This window comes from Hoplias malabaricus, chromosome 13 (genome assembly GCF_029633855.1).
Source record: "Hoplias malabaricus isolate fHopMal1 chromosome 13, fHopMal1.hap1, whole genome shotgun sequence".
Classification (NCBI taxonomy): Eukaryota; Metazoa; Chordata; class Actinopteri; order Characiformes; family Erythrinidae; genus Hoplias; species Hoplias malabaricus.
Window position 1 is genome coordinate 26225670 of NC_089812.1, and position 21476 is coordinate 26247145.

Genomic DNA, 21476 nt, shown 5'->3' on the forward strand with positions numbered 1-21476 from the left:
AGCACCCGTTAAAAATAAAGATGCCTAAATTGTTTTTGGCTTCGATGTACAGTACTGTGCAAAAATCACACACCACCCTTCATTCTTTTTTATTTCCTGTCAAAGCAGGCAAAAAGGTCCAAAGTAATCATGAGATATTGTTGCAGAGATACTATACTGTTTACTGGCATGAGGAGGACAGAATAAAAAAATATATATTAAACTAAGAATATCATCTTAAGAAAAGAGGACACCTAACAATAAGGCAACAGCTTACAGACCACCAAAGCTCTCCCCCAGCAGACAAACAGCACTTAAAAAATGGACATGAACTCACCATCGGCGAGAAAAGCAATAGAAAACGAGAGAACATTCTCAAACTTAATGCTGCTGGTGCTCTCAAAACAAGGGAGAGGACAGAAAGGCAACAAACGTCTAAAGACCGAACTTGGGAGATATGGAAAAATAAGCCAGCAGCGTTCTGTCTGTTCGGACGCAGAAGCTTCAAGCCGTAAACCTTCCCTGACTGAAAAATGTGGTGTCTGTATTTAATGCCTGTTTCTGAGCATAAACAAACACAGAAGGGAAGTTGAGGACATTTGCACATTACTGTGAGGATCTAGGAAAAAACGTTAACCTGTAACATTACATGGAGTTTGTGTACCTTTATCAGGCTTCTTCACACAACCATCCACAGAAAGTGTTTTGTTTCCCCCTTATGAAACTCCTTCTGGCACCTTTATTTTTAAGAGTGAAGGTAACAGTGAGTTAAGGACAGAGTGACAGCAGCCAACAGCGGTGGCGGAAGACAATGCAGTTATTGATTGAAAAGGGAAAGCAAAAAAATTCAAAATAAAAATAATACTTGTATAAATTATACAGTACAAAACAATGACTTAAAAATGTAGTTGAAGGTAATACTTCACCCTGCATGCACACAGAAGACGCTTCTTCACCATGAAATGTCTGTAACCTCTGTACTGCTTTTGTTTGTATCACTTCACTCATGGATCTCACAGCAGTGCACTTTCAAGAGTGGCACATTTCAATATTCTCTGAGTTTCAGACTGTTTTGAAGAGATAGAAACCAAGTAAACCGCTAACCGTGGGGCCGTTCTGGTACTCAACACAGTTTCTTCAGATTCAATACTTATAAAATTATTATAACCCTCCCACCCCTCCCAATCTAAGCATGTCCTACATACATCCAGGAGTGGAAAATAATAATAATAATAATAATACAAACTTTCCCACCAGCGCGCGCACAGAATTATCCCACACTCAATTTTACAGATCAAAACCTCATTCAAACAAAGCCATGCCATAAAAATGTAAGACCTCTTCATATTCCTATAAAATACCCCCCACCCTTGCTAAAAAGTTACCCTCCCTCTCCCCCGATCTCAAAATAATGTACCCACCCCCCTATCCAATCCCCATCATCCAAACATTAGCTCTCTTAAAAAATAGCATGTCAGTTACAGAGATGACTTCCTGCGTGATCAGAATGGGTAGTTTCATTTACATTTTTTTCCATCAAAGAAAAAAAAAATGGGTTCAGAAAAGTGCTAGACTGGACTCCATTGAGAGAAAGAAGAGGAGGGGGAAGAGTTAAGTGAAAAGAAAGAGGGTCGAGAGAGCCTGAAAGAGGCACAAAAATCGTCAGGAGCTGGTCTATGCCATGAGGCACTCTTACACACGTACACAGCGCCCTCTAGTGACAACCCTTTGTTCTGCAGTCCAAATAATTCTTGCAACCAAGAGAGAAACAAAAAAAACCAAAACAAAACATGGAAATCACCTCCCTTTCCCCCCATCTCTGACCTCCACCTGCCAGTCCCCAGAAAGGTTACATACGGTATTTTACATTTATAGATATTCTTATAAATATATATGGCCCTTATTGAAAGAGAAATGTGAGCATTTCACATTGAGATAAAAGTACCATAATCTCTATATAGCTAAGTGGAAAGTGTTGTCAGTGTAATAGAGCAGGCAGCAGTTTTGTCACTTATGCTTTGCACTCATTCACAGAGTAATACAAAAATAAAAATATCACCCAAAAAACAAACAAACAAAGCTTCTTGGTATTTGCAAATTGTCCACCTCTTCGTCAACGCATTCTTGCTGCCCCTCTGATAAAATTCTCCTTTACACTTTTTCCTGAGTAATACTTTAATCCTTGTAACAGACATTATTTCATTTTTTCTTCTTTTCCTCCATTTTTAGAATTTTTTTTTTTTGCCTTTTTTTTTTTTGCTAGTTCAGTTCTGGGCTACTCCCTGCCATTGCTATCTCAGTTCTCATACACTTGTGAAGCTGAAGCTGATTGCTAAAACATGAGCATCCATGAGGAGGGGGGGGGGGGGGTTAATTGCTACTCTAGTTCTGCTTTAAAAAGATGTTCTATCAATAAACAGAGCAGTATCTAGAAACACTAATAATGGTCGAAGGGGTGGGGGGGAGATTAAATATGCTTCCTTTAGCAAAAAAGGAAAAGGGAAAACTAAATAAAAAGTTGCATTACTTTTTGACCATGCTGGCCAACCGCTGTGAAATTTCATGGTAAATATAAATGGCAGTGAGATAATTACGAAAAAAAAAAATCATAATAAAATAGAACTAAATAATAATTATTATTAACATTAATAATAATAATAATAATAACAACAACAACAGCAACAACAAATAACGACACAAAACAAATTTTTAAAATATGACGAAACGAAAAGAGAAGGTGTAACCTCTGCAGCCTGTTCAGTTGTAGCTTTGGCTTGGCGGGGATTTGGGGTTGGCGCTGACGGTGTCGCTCACTTCAGCCAAAAGGCTGCTATACCCTGAGAATTCGGAGACGGGCGTCTGGATGCGGTGTTCCACCTCCGCCCCGCGGCCGGTGCCGTAGGCCAGGGGCCGCCTGCCGCCCTTGAACTGATTCCCAAACGCCTGCGCAAAGTTCTCAATCTGGTAGGAGCCCTTGGCTGGCTCCAGGGTGGCCAAGGTGTCCTGTGACGCAGTAGCCGCAGTTAAAGAAAATCCACCGGCAGTGGCTCCATTTTTGGGACCCTGGGGCTCTTTCTGGGCCCCAAGGTCACTGGGCGGCTGCTGGATCTGGTAGGCATTGGTGTTAGGGGTGTGTGGAGGAGGAGGTGGGGATACGTGCTGTTTCTCCAGCTGCTCGGTGAGCTCTTGGGACGGCGTAAGTTGCTGCTGCGACTGCTGGGATTGGGAGTGAGCTGAGGGCTCCAGGCCAGAAAGGTGGAATCCCTGCTGAGGCGAGGAACCCCCTAAGAGCCCGAAGTGGGACTTTGGCACAGAGGAGGTGAGGGAAGGCGAGGAAGAAGATGAAACCGGCTGCCCAAAGGAGTACTCCAGAGGCGAAGTGGTGTACACATGCTTGTCCGAAAGGAGTGTCCCAGGACCAGAGAAAGGCCCTGCGGTGCTGGAGGAAGGTCCCGGCCCTGGGCCTAAAGAAAAGCCGCCGCTGTGGCTGGTCCGTTCTAGTGCCTGCAGGAGGAAGCGAGAGTACTCATGCATGATGGTTGTTTTGTCTCCAGCCCCAGGGCTCGCAGGATCCTCGTCATGGCCCAGGGGGTCCGCGCTGTCTGCAGACCCAACATGGAGCTCCACATGATGAGGGTCAGACAGGTCAAAGTTCACATCAGGCTTGTGAGCATAGTGGTCCAGCAAGCTTTGCAGGACCTCGTCTGGGATGACAGACTTGTCCTGCTTGATGTCCACTAGAGGGGAGGAGTCAAGCAGCCCCAAGGAGGTGTCGCCATCCATTACCCCGGAAACAACACCTTGAATGACAGTTGGCTGGGGCTGGAGGTGAGCTACGCTCACATCATACTCAGAAGCCACGCCCCCTGTCCCACTGACTCCATTGTTGGCTGTGTGCAAGTAGCGCCGTTTCTTCAGGAATTGCATGGCATCGTCGTAGTTGCTGCTGCTGGCAGGGCCTGCTTTGGCCCCTGGACCCTGGAGGAGGCCCATGCTGTCCAGCTCCATGCTGCCAGGCTTGGGCTGACCCGTGGCATGTCCATTTTTGTCAGAGCCCTTCCTATTCACCTTCTTGAAGGCCATTTTGGGCACCCGGCTGTGTTCTTCGTGCATGCTGGGCCCAGGCTGGGCTACCCCAGCTGAAGATGTCGAAACACCGCCATGGTTCTCCACAGTGTTGAAGTCGTGCAGACTGTACCCCTCCATAACCTGACTATGAGAGGTCCCCATGGCCCCGGCTGCCTTCTTGCGCTTACCCACCTCGCCATTTTTGGACTTGCCCCGTTTGCGGCCAGGGGCGACCGTGTTTCCCTGAGTGATTCCATAGCTGCCATGTCTCCCGTCAACCTCAGTGCCCAGTTCCAGCTCCACACTGTCAAGACCTTTTTTAGTGGTATCTCCGCACGTTCGCTTGTGCTTCAATAACCTATCCGTCCTGGAAAAATACTGGACAACAGGAGGGGGCACAATTTATTGACAGGGAATTCTGGATCACGTTTAAAGCCATCTTGTTTTTGATTTCTGACAGGCAGTTTGAAATGACTACTACTTTAATAAACAAGCTGCTGCAAATCTACTTCAGCTAGTAATTTAAAGAGCAACATGAAAGACAGTTTAGATGTTTGTGGCTGAAACTCACCTGTTGGCAGGTGTCACACTTGTATGGCTTTTCTCCGCTGTGAGTTCTTTTGTGTCTCTCCATGTGGTACTTCTGAATAAAGCGCATGTTGCACTGGTCACAGCTGAAAGGCTTCTCTCCTGCAAAAAGAAAACCAGAAGAAGAGAGATTATTAAAGCCAGAAAAAAAATCCCACAAATGTATAAGCCTGGATTAAAAGCCGACAGGGGGAGAAAGGGGGGGGAGGCAGCTTACCACTGTGGATCTTCTCGTGTCTCTGTAGTAGGTATTTCTGTATGAAGCTCATATTACACTGACTACATCGGAAAGGCCTTTCACCTGGAGAAGACGACAGCAGTTCATCACACAGGTGAGAATATGCTTATATTTTAATTTCTGCGTTAAATCCTCCATTCAGAAAGATAAAAAAAATAGTTAAATATTTATTACATTATTTATAAATTACAATTTCACACAGTGCCTCCACAGCCCACAGTTAATTTTGTATTCTCTCAGAAGCACAAACTGGGACAGAGAAAAATGCTTAAGGTGTAACGTCTTGACTGGTGAATTAGGGGTAATTGATAGATCACTGGATTCTACACGTTACCCTACGAATATTATACAGCTCTAAATAAATCTACTGTATTGAAAAGGATCTGTGTAGTCAGCACAAAGCAGTGGTCTTCAAATCCAGACCTTGAATCCAGTTTAAGTTTCTACCTGTGGTTACAAAATCATGGACCAGGAAATAAGGTCTATATTTAAACACCTATATCAGTGTTTCCCAAAGTGGGGGGCGTGTGGCAGCAGTTAGATACGTAATACATGTCACTTGTAATAATTCCACTGTAAAAGTGATTCGGCACTTTTGTTTTGTTCAATCTAGACGTGGCAGTATTGTATGTACTTTGTTTAAATCAAATTCCAGTGGAGTTTAACACTACAAATGGGCAGCACTGTAGAAAACGTTTGGGAACGTTTGACCTCAGGTGCAGTGTATACTAACCTGTGTGTATGAGAACATGTCTGCGGAGGTGGTACGAGCTGCGGAAGGCTGCATTGCAGTGTTCACAGATGTGTGGTTTGGAGCTGGGAGACAGACTCCCACCATCTGGATCCAGCATCATAGACTAGATACAGCAAAAGAGGGAAAAATCAGCACCACGCAAAAATATGTTTCAAACCAAGATTGTTTTTGTTGAAAAAGGCTGTAACAACTTCAAACAGTTAGCAGACGTAGGCTATGACAACAGGAATTGTTAGTAATCTCAGAAGAACGCTAACATCTTTTTTCTGCTGACCTTGTAAAAACATTTTTTGTAATAATTGCAATGAACTTAAACATGTTTTTTAAATGTTAAACATAGTTAGCGTCATATGAGATTTTCCCCTCACAGTTCCTTTACTACAAACACAAACAGGATGTTTAAGAAGTGTTGATACACATATGAGATGAGGGTGTTTAATTTATTAGTAAATTAAAAATAAAGACATTAACAAAATCTGCGCCACAATTATTTCCATCAATGCATTAAATACAAAATACAAATTATTGCTATAAAAAAACAGCATATATTCTAGTCATACAACATCTAATGAGGTTGAAGGACACAAAGCAGGGACTTTGAGATCATTCATCTTTTTAGAAACTAGGGGTCAGAGGTCCTCTATTGTGCACTCTCTCCTTTAGCTGACCCCACAGGTTATCTAAGGAGTTTAGATCCAGGGACCGGAGCCATGGCAGAAGCTTGATTGTGTTCAGTAAACCACGTTTGTATCAGTTCAGACATATGTTTCAGATTATTGTCCTGTTGAAGGATCCACTGATCCCCCATATTTACTTGGCAGTGAACATTCTGATCCACTTTAAACAGCATAAAATGTACAGAAAAACTGCTTCAGTAACATTTCCTAGGGCTGCAAATAACTGTAGCACAGGATTTAGTCAATATTAATTATCCCTGGATGAAGGAATTTTTCCACTCAGAATAAATATATTTCTATTAAATATCTTTAATCATTTTTGTAGTGAGAAATTTAGTGACAATTTCATAGACAGCTTTTTTACTCATCTTTACAAGGGGTGTCAATAATAATAATAATTGTAGATGGTATTGTGTTCTGCAGAAAAGTGTCAGAGTAACTGTTCTGGTGGGAAAATATATATATAATTCTCTTCTTAATAATGTAAATCTTTCTAATAGAGTTTGAGGAAATCACAAAAAAGTGCAGCTGAGTATCAGTTCGACAGAAACAAGCCTCAGCTGAAAATGCAAAAACTATTTTCCTTTTGTTTATTTCACAACTTATATTTTGCATTAAAAAGGGAAAAGGCTAGTGAAAAGGAGTGTATTTGAACCTTAGACTCTCCTCGTTTCCTCCGTGACTTGGCCTCCTGTCCGTCACCATTTGACCTTCGACCTTTTCTCCCAGAGGACTCCCTTCCCAGCCTCTCTGACAGCTGGGGGATAACAAAGGATGAGAAGAACAGAGAAGAACGAGAGAAAGAAGAAGAAAATATTAGCATAGAGGAAAATACATAAGGTTGGCTAGATCTTAGTAATAATATTTTCTTTTTCTCTTTATACATAGGCATAAAGACTAGATTAATACCTAGTTTGGGCTGTTAATACCTAGATGTGTGCTGTGTATGTGTGTGTAAGAGAGACTGAGTACATGAGAGAGAGAGAGAGAGAGAGAGAGAGAGAAGCAGAAGGCATGGTGATAAAAGTTCTTATTTACGACCTTCTGAATCTTTCCCCTGAGACTCTGTGCCAGTTTCCTCTGCCTGGCGACCATCTATGGACAACAGCGACTGGATTATTAAGCAGCTGCAAGCATCCAAGCAGTGGACTCCATCTTTAAATCCTGAATAATCAAACAGCCTCAATCGGAGGAGAGCGAAACAAAGAGCTGCTGGGCTTAATGACGCTCATCGCACTCCAGTCTTTAAACAGCTCTGCCATTCATATACAGATCACAATATACCACTCTCCGATACTTAACCTCATCCTCAGACTACAATGAAGAATGGAAAAAGCAAAAAACAGAAGGAAAGTGGAAACAGAGTGGGGGAGAGAGACAAAAAAGGGAACAGAGCAAGATATAAGAAACAAAAGACAACAGGAAAAGAAAAAAGCTTAGAGAGAGAGAGAGAGAGAGAGAGATGAAATATCAGAAGTTTTCTGGATTAAATTAGGCACGGAGCTAGCCAAAACAAACCCAGATTCATTTCCTCCTCCACTGCAGTCTGGGTCGAGTGGAAAAATAACCACATAACTCTGCGACACTAAGCAGCTCTGAAAACTACAACCCAATACCGCTACAAGAGGACCTGAGGGGTAAATATCAAAATGATCACAACTAACCAATTCAGCTAGTCGTTTCTCCCTGAAGAGAAAGACTGAAAGATGAGAATGTACAGAGATGAAAAAATGGCTTATATCCGTTTACAAATGTGAACAATTAGTCAGCTGCCAATGGCTACAAGACAAAAGCACAGGTGCTGAAGTCTCAAAGCCTCAGAGTAATTTTCTCTCGGCCGCCCATCCAGCAGCAGAGGCCATCGGAAAAAAATCTTTACAATGATTGAACAGATAATCATCCAATTTGTGTTCTCATGAGCTTGCCAAGAGCTCCACGCTCCCAGCATTCAGCCTGGTGGCCTCTGTGTTTGTGAGATCCACACACATGCCTCTACATGTCAATGCCTTTCCAGCCAAACCTACCTACCTCTTTCCCTCGTTCATGCTCACAGCTTCTTAGAGGGAAAGAATCTGCCTCATCTGTAGATACACTGCTTTGTTAGGTGTCGGATTGAGAAGCTACTCAATCCGAAGAGCCCACTTCAGCTCTTCATTTCCCCCCATAGCATGGACAAACCAAGACATAGCATCAGCTTTCAAATTTTTACTGATCAACACTAGTGTCTTCTGAAAGAACACAGATCAGATGTTTTTGGGTGTGTTTGGTGGTCACTGTCCACTCTTTCTTTAAACAGGAGTTTGATGTAGTTTATAAACACGATTAAAGCCTCAATACACAGTATTCTCTCAATATTATCCCATACATGGAGTTTAAGATTCCACAACATCCAGGTCTGATTTCGTTTGTGTGATGCCACAAATTCACTGCACTGACACACCCTCCAATTCAGCCTACGTTACTGCATGTCCATCCATTCACACTGAAGTAAAAAGAAATGGTTACTTGTGGACTGCTGCGTGATGTTTGCGAGAAGCCACGTCACCTACAATTAGATTTGGAGATATGGCTAAAATTAATAAAGCAAAGTATTTCTTAATTTGGATCAAGTCGATAATATTCTGAATATGTCATGGTTTTTCCATTTTAATGTTTTAAAATAAAATATAAAAGGTGAAAGTCCCGAATAGATACAAACAATACCCTTGTAACAATGATGAATCCCCACTTTGTAATTCATGCAGCTGAACATGGAGGCTTTGGGAAAAAAATCCCATGTTCGCGCTGTTGTCAGCACCATTTGCGTTATGCTTGGTGGTTGCAAGTGAAGCGCAGAAGGAGGAGGAAGATGAGCGTTGAGCATAAGTTGAAAACATTTGAACTTCTTATGACCCTGTGTCTGCCACAGCACAGGGCTTGCCACTGAGCTCCACTCTGCGAAAATCAGTGTCTGTGCCACACATCCCATTGAAAATAATGTGTTTATATTTAGAAGGGGAAGAAGAAAATTAAAAAATAAATAAATAAAATTAACAAACGGGATCTTGTCAATATACCTATTTTCAAGGCATATGCCTCAACTTTTCTATATTGAGGCTTTGAACTCCTCTCTAATCTTCCTGTAGTGTCTCCAAGTTTGAACAGAACATTAGTTCGCTTCTCTGAACAAGGCTAAATCTGAAAAATAACTGGTTGGAAACCATCCCCCCCTCTTAGTTATTTTTCCTTTTCCCTCTATTTTTGTTCTTTAGAATTTAAAGGTCAGAAATTGACTGCTGTCAGTATTTATTTTTATATTTTATGGCTTGCCTAATAAAGAGAAAGTGGAGTGACTGTAAGCGCACTTACGTTTCCCAAGCTGAGGTCGTGCACCAGCAGGTTCTGATTGTTGCCCAGTGACATCTCCAGCAGTTCACCTGAGCTCCGCCCCCCTGCTCCAGCCCCGCCTCCCGGGTACAGAGGTAATCTGTAGTCGTGTTCTGACACTTTTTCCTGCTTAATGCCCATGGTGTGTACATAGTCGCCCATGCCTCCCATCATGACTCCTTCAGCATTTCCACCGCTCATCCCTCCTCCACCCAAGCCACCTCCACCTCCGCAGTCCGGAGAGTCTCGCTCCTTTTTCAGGATCATCTCGTGCGGCTGCAGGTCGGCCATGACTGTCTGGCTGGCCAGGCGGGTGAAGCTGGTGACTGGTGGCAGGTGGCTGAACATGAGCATTCCCGGGCCGAAGCCAGGCTCCATTCCTCCGCTGGAGCGCAGGAACTCATTGCCCAGTTTGTCCTGGATAAGGCTCATGGTGCCGGCCGAAGGCGCTCACACACAGCAGAGCAACTTTTACACTGCTACAGAGACTGGGGGAGTCTTTACAACAGGGGCTCCGCTCTCATCCTGAGAGAAAGACAGAGAGAAAATACAGTTGTGGATTACAATTTATTTCATACTGATGCTTTTACCTTTGATGCTGCTTTCTAAAGAGTCCTGCTCGCTAACAGTTCCAACCGAGCTGAACAAGTACTAAATTGGGATGTGTAAACCCTGCAGAGCGCTGATTGGCCAGAGAGACCTGCCAATCATCACACAATGCAGAGCTCCAGCACAACACTCACAGCTTAGACAATCTCTAAAGTTAAAGCAGATTTCACATTCGTTTTTATCCGACTGGCAACGGCAGCTTGTAACATTACCCCGAGGTGTATTGAAGAGGCTGATACACTCCTTGGGTCGGTGGCCAACGAAAATCTCCTGCAAATCTTAACATGCAACAAGGAAAACTGATCTGTGAGAACTGGAGCATGAAGCCCCAACAAAACACACAAATACACAACGAGTAAACAGCGCCTAACTTTTACCGCTGCCATTGTTGTCATTTGTTGTGATCAAAGCCTGCAGTTCCCGTTAGACAGGGTTTTGCAACATCACCAGCTCCATTTCAGAGGGAAGATGTGCTAGTGGGAAAACGACAGACTAAACATGAGCCAATCCCATGTAGTGAAAAAGCTAAATTATTATATTCTATGTTTGTTTTTGTTATTGCTACAGTTTGGTTGTTGCTATAACATGGCTTTTTAGACAGTGCATGCGCTTGACTGGACAGCCTGCACTGGTGCATCATGAAGAGGAGAATCAGGCAACTGCAATCACAAACTGTTGAACAGCTAAAGTCTTATTTCAAGCAAGAACGGACAAAATTCCAATTAAATTTTTAAAATTTGTTATCCTCAGGGCACAAATGTTTAAAGAATGTAATTAAAGGTGATGTAACACTGTGGAAATATGCCTCTGTCACAAATTTCTTTGGAGTGTGTCAAAGGCAATCAATTTGTTCAGTGAAAACTTGAGAAATGTTGTTGTGCTGTTATCAGTTAAATATAGCTTCAAGACAATTTACAGAAAAAAAAAAAACTTTTTTTACTGAATCCTACTAACTATACTAGGTTATTTAGAAATAGGGTTAATGAACGAACAACTTAAAAAAAAACACAAACTGAGATACAAGACATGTCCTGACAGTGACAGTGATGATATACCCAAAATCATCATTATCTAACGGTTTATGGCAGGGGTGGGCAATCTTATCCGCAAAGGGCCGGTGTGGTTGCTGGATTTAAGTCCATTCAGGCTCAAGCACACCTGATTTCACTCCTTTAATTAGTTGGCTTGAGTAAAACCAATGATCATGTGACCTCCTGGTTGGTTGGAACAAAAACCAGCAGCCACACCGGCCCTTTGCGGATAAGATTGCCCACCCCTGGTTTATGGGGTCCTAGTGTCAAACATAATATAGCTAACCTTAGTAACATGACACGTGAGATGAGAAAACATTATAAAACCATAAACTCTGCTAAAATTACTTTACAGACACACAGAGAGGGGTGTGTGTGTGTGTGTAATTTTTGAGAGCACAGATTGTGCGACAAGGCCACAATGGTCCTCAGGGACGGCAGCCGTGCGCTCTTTGATCCAACCATTAAGTGCTTAGCTGCATTAATCACACAGGCTGGTGGGTCAGCCAGACAGAGAGAGAGAGAAGCACTCACAGAAGTCAGCTGCTCTCTGCTTCACACACTGCTCATTTACAAAATCTAGCCAAGTTTGAGGGAAACTAATACACAACCTGCAACATAAAACTGCAGAACAGGTCCGCTACAAAAGACACACAAACGAAAACATTTTTATTTTTAACTAAACAGTGTTTGCCTGTATAAGCAAGATCAAGTAACAAAGAAAATTTCAAGTTCTTGCACCAAATCAAGGCCTCAGTCCAAAATCTAAAATTTATACAAGTTCCCATTGGCTAGTTTAGATAAATATCAATCTCAGCCTATCTGTAATGAAAAGAAACAAGTACAAATTGTGTAATGTGTGTGTAATAACTATGCTTCCAGTCCAAATTCAACAAACCAGATCTATAAGATGACTGCATGAGCTCAGTGTAAATATTTCTAAAATGCAGCTTTCTTATCTTTTTTCCAGTATTAATATTAACGACTATCTGTCTGGCCTCGGCTGAAAAGCAGAACCTGATAAAGGCAAAAAAGACAGAAAAAGAGGTTTAATCTTATAACAAATATACATTAAAGTATTCAGCCGAGGGGATACTTTGAGATTTTTATAATTTCTTGGCGTATTTCGTCATTATCTGCAAATTCCATCCTGTGAGTAAGTGTACATTTACAGGCTTTTTTTTAACTGGGGTTCAACTAAAAACTTCTTTTTAATTATCATTTTTAAACCATATTAACTTATCTCACAAAACACTTTACGTATATTAGTGTGGAGTACTTTTCCACTACAAACCTCTGCAGGTTAAGATTTTACTGGTTAAGTCCTAATGCGAAATGCCATTGTTGTCTGTTCATCCCATTCGGGTGGATTTGTCGCCCAGTGTTTGACCACAGACTGAAACTGCCGGCTAGCAGCATTGGTTCAGAAAAATGCTACTGGATGCCAATGCCTATTACATGTTTTGAGAGTTTATTTATACTGTAGTAGCACATCCCACAGGTTGGTTAGAAAATTAAAGGAACACTTCATCAAAATTAAAAACAAGCATTGGCATATGTGTTATCATTTTGTGCTGTCCCAGCATCACAGAAGTTTCACTAATGATATTAGGAATCATCTTCTAATGATGTAAATTGAATCTAGGAGGAATATTTACAAAACTAGGAGCACTTTGGGACATACACTTGAGATACAATTAGATTTTTACTAGGTGGTGAAAACTGAAGTAGGCCAGAGAGCTAACGTTACAGCTTGGAAGCCAAATATGAAGTTTATATTTGTTAGCCTCTAAAGTTGTCAAGCTTTCTTTATTAATATGAAGTAAAATTTTCCATGGTCATCATGATGCATTTGAGCAATGTCTGCTGGTTTTTGCAAAGAGCTGGAGAAAATCAAAAAAGCTAACAACGTGACAAATCCCATCAAAACACTGAAGCAGAGGAATGCAATGCTACACTGCAAAATATTACATAATGCAACATACAATATATTAAAATGCTTGTTTTCAACAACAACGCCCCTTTAAGATAGCTTATCATAGTGGTGTCCTGTTATTCAAGGCAGAACACAAAATGAAACCATCCTTAAATACAAGCGTTCTTTATGGCTAATGACTGAGATATGGAGCTTCAAAGCAAGCACGGAGGATGACAAACTTAATTGAATTAAATCTCACTATTGGCCACAAGAAACCTCAGCGCACACACAAAAAAGGAATGGAGTAAACTTCCGATGTGCAGCAAAAACTGGTTGGCGTTCTTTCCGCAGGTTCTATTTTAAACATAAGGGATTAAGTAGGTGTTATCAACACAAACACAGATGTTCAGCACACAGTTAGCCTGAGAGCCTGTTAACACCAACACCATACTAGAGGCCAATAAACATGTCATGGCCTTAGCTTTGGAAAAATGAACAAACACTTTTTTTTTTATTTCAAATTTGCATTGTTTGAAAGTAAGATTTGATCTGAAACACAACAGCGGCTAGATTTGCCCGAATTTCCAGCTGCACCGGCATAAGGCAAAGAGATGTCAGTAAAAGTGGCCATAATATATCTAAAATATATTTTAAATGTGAATTTAGTATGCAAATGTTCAATGTGGATTCAGTATCTTTGGGTATATGGTTCCTTTCAAGCACTGCATGAATCTCTACTATGAATGGATTAAAACAAAAATAAACAACCATTTTTAAAACCAACGTCCTATTACAAAATTACTATGTTCTAGGCATTAAAACTGTGTTTTAGGAATCAAGCAGTGCATCCCAAACCATTTTCTAGATTTTAGATTCATGCATTTAACAGCAAACCACTCTCACAGACCAGTAAAACATCATCAAACCATGCCAATATTTTTGAATCAGTGTTTAATATCCAATTAATATGAAAAAGGTGTTTCTGTAAACACAGTAAGGCGAGTCCTCATTGACATGTAGGGATTATGCCTAAGAGTGGCCTGTATTATTTACATCAACTCCAAAATCTTGAGCTTGCATAAACAAATGAAAATTTAACCATGCCCATTCTTATCTACCAGGCAAATATTAGCTTTGCCAACACATCCATCACTTACTTCAATAGATAATCATGCATAAAGTCTAAACACTCACGTGTCACTTCAGATACTTCAGTTCATCTGAACCCACACAGAAAAGAGTAAATAATGGACAAACTAAGCTAGAAGATATGGAAATATTTATTTATATTCAGGAGCTAAAAAGGTCTGGCAGACTATGTTTGCCTTGTTTAATTGAAATTATTAACTTTTTTATTAACGTAATACTGCATAATTTTTGTAACTGACTGTTCAGGGTCAAGGTGGGTCTAGAGACTGGGCACATGCAGAAACACACCCTAAATAGGGACCAAGCCAACAATCAGGCACTCACAGTCACTCCTACAATCACACCTATGGACATTTTTGAAAAACCAGTCCATGTACCACCATGTGTTTTTGGACTCTGGGAAGAAACTAGAGCACCTGGAGGAAACCCATGCAGATACAGGGAGAGCACACCAAACTCCCCTCAGACAGTGTCCTGAGGCAGCAACTGAACCCGCAACCCCAGGACCCTGGAGCTGTTTGACAGCGACACGACCTGTTACGCCACTCCGCCGCCCGTCGGGATCTATACTTTTCATTATGAGAAAAATCGCTGCACTCAGTTTGCATGAATGCAATGATATCAGGATATTAAAGGGGTAGTTCCTATCATCAGTCTACAGCAATAACATATACCAGGCATTAACGTGAACTAAGAGAATCACACTCGCAAACTGTCTAAACTAAATACAGACTTCAACAGGCCATCTTTAGCTGATGTTTAGCACTTGGTCACATTACATGGCTAATTAATTCAGCTTAAAGTAATCCACATAGACGAGTTTTTCCTGCTTATATTTAGAACAGGGTAGTGTGACAAGATCTCTCAGCACTGTGATATATTGGGCCATAATTTGCTTTACTGAGTGTACTGATGTCACCATCAGAACTTTCGATAACATCATGCACTGACATAGAGAGCATAATGACTTTCTGATGGCCATTTTTAAAATGTGGCACAACAACAAAGTAGACAAGAGGGTTAATGCTGAGATGGCTTTGGCACACTGGCATTTATTTATCAATATAAAGTTAATTTAAAAAATGCTTTACATTTTTGATGCGATATGTATCTGCAGTTACTTAATAAACCTTTGAAAATTAATGCATTGTGACACATTATGAACATTTCTCAAACAAAATGTACAAATCAAATTGACCTCCATGAACATTTTGTATTATTTTAGTTGTTAATGAGACAAGTGTGAGTTTAGCTGCAAAATGATATTTTATTCTACTTTAAAACTGATGAAAGTAATCACCCAATACTGAACTAGAAAATCCATCAGATCCTGTGAGAGGTCACTGGTGGGTAACAGCGAAGAACTATGTGGGAACACACAGTTATGACAGACACGTTTGCTGAATTTTATGGCGCTTATTTTTCTGAATCTATGGTTAATTTGAGGAGGAGGAATTTGAGGAGCATGATCTGTCCACAGGTGGCAACTTTAGACCACAACGGTGCAATTCAGCTCTTTAGTTTTGAGTTGGAGTATGACAAAGGACAACCTGAGCAACGCAGAATAAACTGACACAGTGGACAGAACTGGGAATTCCAACTTTCTTAAAACTGATACTAAAGGTAAAAATATAACTAAATGTCCATTACCCACTATTTACAATAAAGTTTAGATACTCGCATTAGATGCCTCCCTTGGCCCCACATGCCTTGTCAAAAACATGCAACCAATGAATGTGTTCTCCAAGTAAGGTGTCCTTTTATTCCATTTTTGGAAGAAAACGTGAAATTATTGGACAAATTAAGTTAGCTGAGTAACTCTGCTCGCTCGACTGTGATCTAATTAAACCTGAAAACTCCAAACATCCATATACGTGTATTTTGTTTACTGAAAAACGCTATCTCCAAAATAGAAAGTTGTTTTCCACCATCTGTGTCACACTTATGACAGTTTTCAAACACAGCAGGTTTTCTAAGCCTTATATACCGAGCGTTAAATAAAATGTTTTCTAACACACTTTCGATGTATTCGTGTGTTCGATACATATCCTTTGAAAAGTTGGTCACATTACTCTCAAATTCACTAAACACAACCACTTATATTCTGAGGTGGGCTGTATATCAATACCTGTCATCACTGTAAACTATTGCACCATAATATGTTATGCTGAGCATACTTAATATCAGCAGCACTTAAATAATGACACTGCATTTTTACAGAGAGTATAATTACTCTTTGATGGCCATTTTAATATGTGGCACAAGCAGTGAAGCCTGGCCAGAGATACTGTCTATGTTTAAATAGCAGAGTTTGTATCATGCAAAATAAGCTTTGTGATATTTTTATTTTTGCCTACTACTTGTACACACACACACACACACATATATCAACTACATAACCCCTCAAATATTACAAATTTATCATTACAATGTCTTACAAATTATATTTATACATATCTATGCTAAATGATAAAATCTATAAAATATATATATACATTGTTTTGCATTCAACAAAAATATATCAGTACACAAAGTAGTATTTGTTATTTGGGTGCAATGTATTAAACCTATGAGAATACGTATCTCAGTCATGAAAATACCTTTAAGTATTAGTTGGATTTTTCAGTATTAAACACCACTATTAAAAATAGCACCAAATTCACAGCTTTGGTCTAAACAGCTCAGTGTGAAGAAAAATCAACCTGGCCATTTATTCAGAGCTTTAATGTATTCCTGCATCTGTCAGAAACAGAAATATACAATGCTGTAATAGTAATAAATAATACATACCATGCATGAACGTGGAGCAAGGATAAATTAGCTAAATCCCGAGAACCCACTAAAAAAGTGTCCAGATTTTCAGTTTTAAAGCTTAGGAGAAGCTCTGGCTCTTTGTGCATTGTGTTCAGACTGATGCAGCTGCTGTGTGTAAATAGAAGCCGTTAATGTTAGCCAAACTCGGCTAAAACCGTCAACCAGGACCGAGGGCTTCTGCGGTAAATGCAAGTGGAACACGGGCACAAAGCCCCGTTAAACCTCCTATCCCCGTCCCGGTAGAGAGCCCTTTAATAATACGGAGGTATTCACATTAATATTAGTCGTTATAACAGCAACACAAAGGCCCTTGTGCAGCCATGCTAAGTCGTTAGCAGCTATGAAGCTACGCAAAGCGAGAATAAATAAACGGGGCAAATGCAAACACAAAGAGAGAGAGAGAGAGAGAGAGAGAGAGAGAGAGAGAGAGAACGCAGAACAGAAGAACTTCTTTAAGTTATTAGAGAGCGTTGAAGTATTGGCGAAAAAGGCAATACAACAAAGACGAAAGCGATAAAATAGAACAGAACAGTATCATAAGAAAACACACAAAATAAAACAAGATATCGATGTAATCAGCCACTGATGCTAGGTGGCTAACGCTAACGCTTTGTTGTCTCGCACTCCTCCACGAGGCTCACGCACAGCTCATTATTATTATTGGCCAGCTTCTCATCCGAGTTTTCCGTTCCACCTTAAATGCGGCAGCGGTCCCTTTCTGGAGCAAGAGTCACGTTCGAATCATTCGTTCCACCTTAAATAGCTTACATGGCCACAGTTAGTTTGATCAAACTCGTATTCCGTGGTTTCAGCACTTCAACACAGTGCGAGAGGCACACACAACCCAATACAGTCCACCTTTAATTCTGCCGCAAGTCCATATTGGATAGCTTCTTGTTCGAATTTTACGTTCCACCTTAAATAGCGCATTTGTGGCGGCGGTTCTGTACACCAAATTGCACAGAACTGCTGCAACATTTAAGGTGGCCTGTAAAATTCGAATAAGATGCAAACTTCAGCCTCGTCGCGCCCCCTTCCCTGGAGTCGCTTACCGCCGCATGGCCGCCGCTTTCTTTTTCTCCCCCTCCTCTTCTCTCCCTCTGTTTCTTTCTCTTTTCCTTCTTTATCTCTCTCTGTGCCTGTCTCCGAGCACCTCCCCCGCGCTCCGCTCTTCTCACACACCGAACATCATTCTCCTAACACAGCTCCGCGCTCCTCCATGATGCCCTGGCGCGGGGGAGTGTGGGTAAACGGGCAGCCGGACGGGTCGAGAGAGGGAAGGGGGGGGGGGGGGAGAAGAGATGGAGACATAGATAGAGAGAGAGTCTCCAGTCAGCCAAATCAGTTTCTACAATTACTGCCCAGTAGATCAGCTCCACTGATATGTTCACGTTATAATTCTACAATTACATAATTTTGTCCCTCTGTTACACTACATACTTTTTTAAAACCTACTTTCACTCTGGTCTTCTATAATCAGGACCACCACAGAGCCGGTATGATTCGGGTGGTGGATCATTCTCAGCAGTGACACTGACGTGGTGGTGCTGTTAGTGTGTGTTGTGCTTGTGTGAGTGGATCGGACACAGGAGTTTTTATACAGTGTCCACTCAGTGTCATTCTGTTAGACACACCTACCACACTGGTCCATCTTGTAGATGTAAAGTCAGAGACAGTAGCTCTTTTGTTGCTGCATAGTTTGTGTTTGTCATCCTCTACTTCCACCATCAGTGGACACAGGACTCTGTGGCCTGGATATATTTGATTGGTGGACTATTCTCAATCCAGCAGTGACACAGAGGGATGAAACCGGAGTGCATAATTTCCCTTTGTCCTTTCAGGAGTTTCTCACTAAAATGTGTAATGAAGAGAATTACTTAAACACTTTGATTTTTAATACATTAATCATAATGAGTCTATTAAGTAAAAATGGCTCAATATTAGTCATGTATTTTCTAGTTCTTGGAAATAATTATGTTTCTCTGAAGCCCTTGAAGACCCTGAGGGTCCCCTGCTGCGTTCATTTAAAATTGCATTTCAGTAGATGACACAGCATGAATGGAATCAGTTTCTGTGAGTGAATTGGTCTATGAGTTGGTGACGAATATTGCTCTCTCTCTCTCTCTCTCTCTCTCTCTCTCTCTCTCTCTCGCTCACTCTCTCTCTCTCTCTCTCTCTCTCTCGCTCACTCTCTCTCTCTCTCTCTCTCTCTCTCTCTCTCTCTCGCTCACTCTCTATCTCGCTCTCTCTCTTTCTCTCTCTGGATGAAACATTAGTACATAAAAGGGTGTATTCATTTTCACTTCTCATCTTTCTTTGAAACGCGGCCCTGTTGGATGAATCAGTGATGGTTTATAGGAACTAACAATAATTTTGTACTGTCTTCATTATATTAGTTCAGTGATCTCTCTCTCTCTCTCTCTCTCTCTCTCTCTCTCTCTCTCTCTCTGTGTGTGTGTGTGTGTGAGTGAAGATCATGACTGCATCCCTCCGGGCCACAACAAAACGAGGACAGAGTGCACATCTGAAAGCACAACACAGTTCTCTCAGATTAATGAAGAGGCTGTGACACATTTTAGCTAAAGGGGGAAAAAAATAACATTCCTCAAATAGCCGCTAAAGTAATTAGAAATAGACTTAGCCTTTTGCTGAATCAAGACTGACCCTCAAAAGAAGCAGATTAGAAGAAAACAAAGTGGACAGAATCTGAAACCAACAGAATAAACTTCCTGAAGTATACAGTGAAGTTCCCTGAAGTGCCTGGAGCTGACGGAGTGAATGAGTTTCATTTGGTTATTTATTGACTCAAAGACTCACAGTCGTCATGTTTTCTGCTTTATAGTGATTCACTGAAATGAATACTTGGATGAAATGGAACATTCACAATAATTTCAGCCAAAAAGTGATAAAGTTGACATTAAATTGAAACATAAAATACATTAAATAAAATTACAGTGAAATATGGGCTTCACTGTGAAATCCAATATCCTCCAAAACAAAAAGAGTCATCAGGAAATTGATTCTTGAATGACAAATAAGTGTTTCCACCTTAAATGGGACAGCATTTCCATTCTGTGGCCTTTGGATCTTGCTTGAATTCTCGGTTTTACCTAAAAATAATGCATACGTTCTGGTGTCTGATTTGCGCCTCAGTTCCACCTTAAATGTGCAGGAATTACAGGAATGCTGTGTCCTAAAGGTCTTGTTTGAATTCTCTGTTCCACCTTTAATGATGCAGCATTTCTAAGGTTCTATGTTTCTATTTGGAACGCTCAGTTCAGCCTTAATTTGGGTAGCACTTACATTTTGGGGCCTGAGTATCTGATTCAAATTCTCCATTCCACCTTAAATGGTGCCAGGTTTCCTCTTTGACTGCTCAGTTTCACATTAAATAGGGCAACATTAACATTCTGAGGATTAGGTTGCTTGTTCATCTCCTCCACACACCACTTTAAATGGTGTAGAATTTCCAGTGCCTAAGCTTCTCAACTGAATGCTCAGTTCCACCTTAAAAGGGGCAGCAGTTGAATACAGGTGATATTTAAAAACCAGAGACGACAGGTGCCTCTGTTTTGCTATGTTCGGTTTATGAAGGGGGAGGTGAGGTTTTTAAGGGGGTATCAGACTTGTAATGGAGGTGTTCTAGGTGCTAATGGTCCTTGTTAATCCTGGTAAACACTGACTATAAATCTCTGTTCTAAACAGTTACTCTGTACCAGTCAGATCAGGAAAAAGAAAACAGCACAAGGGCAGATTGGTTCACAAACACAGTTAGTTTCAAAGGTCAGATAAAGGTCTGACAGAGAAAGGTTCCACAGATGTTCTGAATGGTAGACTGTCTTTGTGGACCCACTCTTCAGAACCACCTTCCCTTTCCCAAGACTTCCTTCACTGCCCAAATAGCCCACCATTTCATTCACGCTGAAGGGGCTGAGCAGCTGGAGAAGGGCAGTTAAAGGCAGAGGCTCAGTGGGCCTGTAGAGTGAGGGGGCTTTTTGTGGGGGGCTTTGAGGTTTTTGATCTTCAATCCCCTTTCAATCTTTCCAGTGTTTCTCTCTCTCTCTCTCTCTCTCTCTCTCTCTCTCTCTCTCTCTCTCTCTTTCTCTCTCTCTCTCTCTCTCTCTCTCTCTCTCTCTCTCTCTCTCTCTCTCTCTCTCATACACACACATTCCCACTCTGTTCTTTGCTTTTCTCTCATCCCTCCCTCCTCTTTCTCAGTGTTTCCCTCTCTTCTCTTACTCACTCTCTCTCTCTTTGTCTTCCTCCACTCTCTTTCTTTGCCCCA

At 41.2% G+C, this 21476-nt stretch overlaps 1 protein-coding gene across 1 annotated transcript; it reads right to left on the reverse strand.

Moving 5' to 3' along the window:
* Positions 1-2702: 2702 nt before the first annotated feature.
* On the reverse strand, positions 2703-18743 carry znf281a (zinc finger protein 281a). The gene is made up of 8 exons (XM_066642416.1): positions 18647-18743; positions 18244-18418; positions 9653-10195; positions 6960-7061; positions 5607-5730; positions 4853-4936; positions 4619-4737; positions 2703-4425 (listed from the first exon to the last, which is right to left on the reverse strand). The coding sequence occupies exons 3-8, from the start codon at positions 10100-10102 to the stop codon at positions 2737-2739; spliced, it is 2568 nt and encodes an 855-aa protein (XP_066498513.1). The 5' UTR covers positions 10103-10195; positions 18244-18418; positions 18647-18743; the 3' UTR covers positions 2703-2736.
* Positions 18744-21476: the final 2733 nt, after the last annotated feature.

Excerpts from the sequence above, each read along its gene's own strand:
- znf281a (XM_066642416.1), bottom strand. The coding sequence starts at position 10,102 with ATGAGCCTTATCCAGGACAAACTGGGCAATGAGTTCCTGCGCTCCAGC. Across the intron at positions 4,738-4,852 it reads ACACGAGAAGATCCACAGTG|GAGAGAAGCCTTTCAGCTGT; the intron begins GTAAGCTGCCTC and ends TTCTTTTTGCAG. Across the intron at positions 4,426-4,618 it reads AGTGTGACACCTGCCAACAG|TATTTTTCCAGGACGGATAG; the intron begins GTGAGTTTCAGC and ends CCTGTTGTCCAG.